This window comes from Thermobia domestica, chromosome 7 (assembly GCF_964235325.1).
Source record: "Thermobia domestica chromosome 7, izTheDome1.hap1.1, whole genome shotgun sequence".
Taxonomy (NCBI): Eukaryota; Metazoa; Arthropoda; class Insecta; order Zygentoma; family Lepismatidae; genus Thermobia; species Thermobia domestica.
Genome location: NC_137460.1, coordinates 34,813,439 through 34,817,798, shown reverse-complemented (window position 1 = coordinate 34,817,798; position 4,360 = coordinate 34,813,439). Strand labels below are relative to the sequence as shown.

The following is a 4,360-nucleotide window of genomic DNA, read 5'->3' as shown; positions in this document are numbered from 1 at the left end:
AAAGGGGAGGCTTCTTAGGAGGTGGTGGTTGTTTGCGCCGAGATGAACTAAGAGTTTCCATTGTAGCGTTCTTGCCAAAGATTTCAAACGAGGCTTTGTTGCGTACAGTGATGGCAAACTTGGGATCAGTTGATTTAAGAATGATTCCGTTGCGAGTCTTAACAACTCTAGTGACGTTTATGCTTGGAAGATACTTCCGTAGCTGGAGAACTACAAACTTAACATTTTCGAATTTCGGGTCAAAATTCCGGAGTAAAAATGAATGTAGCTGATTTTCGGATGATGGAGTAATCATAGGTGATTGTGAAGATGTGTGAGCAGTTTCCAAATCCATAGCATTAGATGCTGACGATGTTTCTGACAAATGTTGTCTCTTAGCCGGCGGTGAGTTTCTTACACGCTCAGCATAATTCGCAGTGCGAAGTGGCGATCTTGATCGACTGGAGGCGTTCGAGATGGTGGAGGCATTGGAGTGCTCTGAGGCTCTACGATGTCTGCTGCCCTCTTTCCGTCTTTCCACCTTCGTGGCTTGAGCCGGTGGAGCGAGAAAGACTGGGGGTAATCCTCCGTGATGACCATCCATCGAAGCCCCAGTGATCTGAGGAGGATCCGCCATGGAGATCAACAGATGGGCCGAAGCCCAAACTTAAGGTACTAAAGCAGTGTACAATGATGTGATGAGAGATGATGAAGGTGAGGTGACCCGTTTGGATAGCCACCAAGGTAGGAGGAAGTTTCCGGACAGACCCGTAGCACTGCACACCCTTGGCTTGATCAGTCTGGAGTGCAGGGCTCGTAGGAATGACACAGAAAAATCTCCGGGATATGGAGTAGGAAGATTTCCAAAAAAGCACAATAGCCACGCTACTGCGGTTGTCGCTAGCAGAAAATCGCTTGCGACCGAAAGTATGTGCCAAGTCGCTAATTTTTTTTTGTACGGGAATAGGGTAACATTGAAATTTTTATTCATCTAATTGCTTTATCCTTATAAAATAAGTTCCTACTCCCAGCCATTAGAGGGTTACGCCCTCTCTTTGGCATAGGTTACAATACGTATTGGTGTTGATAATACAAGTACAATAGATGGTCTAAGTGCAATTTGGTTACACGGGGAGTTAATCATCATTTTATTCAGGTTCTATTTTATTTGATCATGGTAAAAAAGAAAAGTAGAAGAAGTAAATGAAAAGAGGAGCATGAAGTGCACTGTCTCAATACAACACAGATGTGATAGTGTACCAGATGAATGCTATGTTCTGTCCAACTTTGGATGTGATGAAGACCAACGGTGCCCTGGTAAGACATAAGGTTGTTATTGTGCAGAGGATGAAGGGGCTATGTAATGAGGAACGACGGATGATGAAAAAGCTGCAACTGCGTCTAAATCCGGATGATCAGGAGGTAGGGTATAGCGGTAAAGTGCAAAGAGTAGCGACAAAGGTGTATCCTGTAATTTGCGAGGTGGATTGAACGGGATATCTGCTTGCATTGTGGTGAGGAGTAACGGATGCCGGGACTCGAATCGGTTAGTAATATACTTCGTCCGTAATGCTTCAAGATGGAACAGAAAATGTGGAAAATGCATAATGTCGTAAAGATCTTGAGTAGGACTAGGAAGTTTTATTCTGTAGGCTATTCGTATGGCATGTCGTTCTAGTATCTTCAGTTTTTCATAATGACGCTGGAGTGCGGCTATCCATGCAGTGAATCCGTAGGTCAGGACTGGTCGTAAGAAAACTTTGCAGGTATTAAGAATGGTATTTGCTTGTGGTCTCCAAGTAGTACCCGTGAGGCGTTTGAGGAGGTTAATCCTGTTATATGCTTTCTGTATTACATTCTGAAGGTGAGGGCGCCAAGTGAGGTGGTGGTCAAAAATAATTCCCAGATACGTTACATGTTTAGCTGGATGAACCCGCATGTTATCTACTTGGATATTCAGTAGTGAAGGATTTCGATGTACCCGTGATCTGCGCTTTGGCGGGAGAAAGACTATTGCTTGTGTTTTATCTGGGTTGAGTTTCAGACGCCACTTCGTACACCAGGTGAGAAAATTTTGAATTGCTGCATTAATTTCAGTACTTATACGGTGAATAGTCCGGCCTAATGTAAGAAATGCAGTGTCGTCTGCATACTGAAAGATATGTGTGTTTGGCGGCAATGGTGGCATATCTGCTACATATAGAAGATACAGCAAAGGTGATAAGGCAGACCCTTGTGGTACTCCAGAAAGAATAAATATCGGGTGCGAGAGAGTGTCATTAAGAGCAACATAAGCAATACGGTTGTGAAGAAAATTATAGATAAACCTAATATATGATATGGGAAGTGTCAGACGGATAAGTTTATATATGAGAGCTGCATGCCATACCTTATCGAATGCCTTTTCCAGGTCGAAGAGCACTAGACAAGATGGAAATTGTGTATTAAACTGATTGGTAATAATATTAGACGGACGAAGTAATTGATCATTGATACTAAAACCGGGGCGGAAACCAGCTTGATGCAGAGGGATTATATTACGTTCTGTTAGATAAGAATGAAGGCGTCGAACAAGGATTCCTTCAAGAATTTTGCAATACACAGAAGTAAGTTGAATGGGCCGGTAAGAAGAAACAGTATTTGGTGGTTTGTGTGGTTTTAGGAACATCAGTGTTTTGGAAGTCTTCCACTCACAAGGAACAAAGCCTGTCCGCAGGATGAAGGTATAAATGAGAGAAAGAAGGTAAAGCAGCTGATAAGGCGCTTCTTTAATATGGCGATAAGTAATCCCATCGAAACCAGGTGCAGTATTTTTCTTGTTCTGGACAGTTCGAGTTATATCCGTTATTGTAATTGGTTTTGTAAGAGCAGTCTTGTGCCGGAAAGTGTGAGAGATGTCAGGTTGAAGACAAAAGGTGTCAAAATTAAGTTTCTCAACCGGATGAAGACGCTGAGAGTATGCAGGTGGTAACGGGGTAAAGATTCCCTGGAGATACGTTGCAAAAGCGTCGGCTTTATCCTTGTCACCTTGTAGTGGGGAATCTTTATCTATTAACGGATATGTAGTAAGAGTGGATTGTCCTGTGAGCTGACGGAAGCGCTTCCAGTATTGTGTTGGATGAGCTGTTTCGGCTAAGGAATTACAGGCTTTTATCCAGTTTCGTAATTTATAAGCTTTAAGGTAATTGGAGACGGTGCGTTGAAGTTGACGATGATGACGAAGAGCTTCTTCGTTTCTGATATGGATATATTCTTTGTAAAGGTCTCTGGAACATCGTATGAGAGGTAAGTATTGCGGAGGTAACGGAGGACGGCTCGGAGAAGTAAGCTTGGTAGTAGGGATGTGTTTATTCCCGGCATTTTGAAGTGCTGTGTTGATAGTATCTAGTGTAGTATAAAGTGCTTCTTCGGTTTCTCGACTAGGAGTTTCCGCCAACGCAGTAGCTATATCAGTTCTATAAGCTTCCCAGTTTGCTTTATCGAAACGCAGGATACGTCGAGCAGTATGACTGGATAGGGTTTGAGAAGATTTTAAACATGTGATTGTTAACTTGATTGGTAAATGATCGCTACCCAGATTCCCCAGAACTGTAACATTACAGCGATTATGAAGGGAGGCAGAGGTAATCACAATGTCTGGGGTGGTTTGTGAGATGGGTCGTGTGTGCGCTGGAAGTTGATGAATGATGCCTGTCGTGTTTGTTTCAATGAAGTTAATGAACTGTTGTTTCTCTCGCTCTGGCCGACTATGAATGTTAATATCTGCCATAATGATATAATTACGGAAGTTATTGGAGATATAATGAAAGAAGTTAAGTGGGATAGGGTGACCTGGACGTATATAGATGGTTGCAAGAGTGACATACAGTTGGCGAAAATAGGTCGTGACTATAAGGTATTCCGGAAGTCCAAATGTGAGGAAATGTTGTCGGATGGCAAGAGTAACAGGATAGCCAATAGCTACGCCGCCATTTGTGCGTTGTGCTGGAACAGTGTTATCGTGACGTAGAAGTTGATACTGGGGTATCTTACAGCTTTGCTTGGATGTAAGATACGTTTCATTCAACAGAAATGCGTTAGCTTTTTCTTCAAGAAGAAGATGCTCGAACAAAAGCTTGTGCGTTAGTAGCGATCGGATATTAAGAAATATAAACACAAGTTCCATGATCACTTTATGCTTAGACTGCTGTTTCGAGGGGGGCAGCGTGGAAATAAACAGATTGTCCGGTGTATGTAGCATTGAGGTTAATATGAAAAACTTTTCTGGCAGCATATTGGATTTGTTGAAGAACATGTGGCCTATCAAAGGGATGTATGTTTTGAAGAGCGATGGTTATGAAGGAGAGTAGCTGAGCTACAGTTACAGTTTGTTGCGTTTGTG

At 42.6% G+C, this 4,360-nt stretch overlaps 1 protein-coding gene across 1 annotated transcript; it reads right to left on the bottom strand.

The window, feature by feature from the left end:
- Positions 1–1,312: 1,312 nt before the first annotated feature.
- LOC145689145 (uncharacterized) lies at positions 1,313–4,144 on the bottom strand. The gene is made up of 2 exons (XM_081763277.1): positions 2,674–4,144; positions 1,313–1,722 (listed from the first exon to the last, which is right to left on the bottom strand). Exons 1-2 carry the CDS (start codon positions 4,142–4,144, stop codon positions 1,313–1,315), a joined length of 1,881 nt encoding a protein of 626 aa, XP_081619403.1.
- Positions 4,145–4,360: the final 216 nt, after the last annotated feature.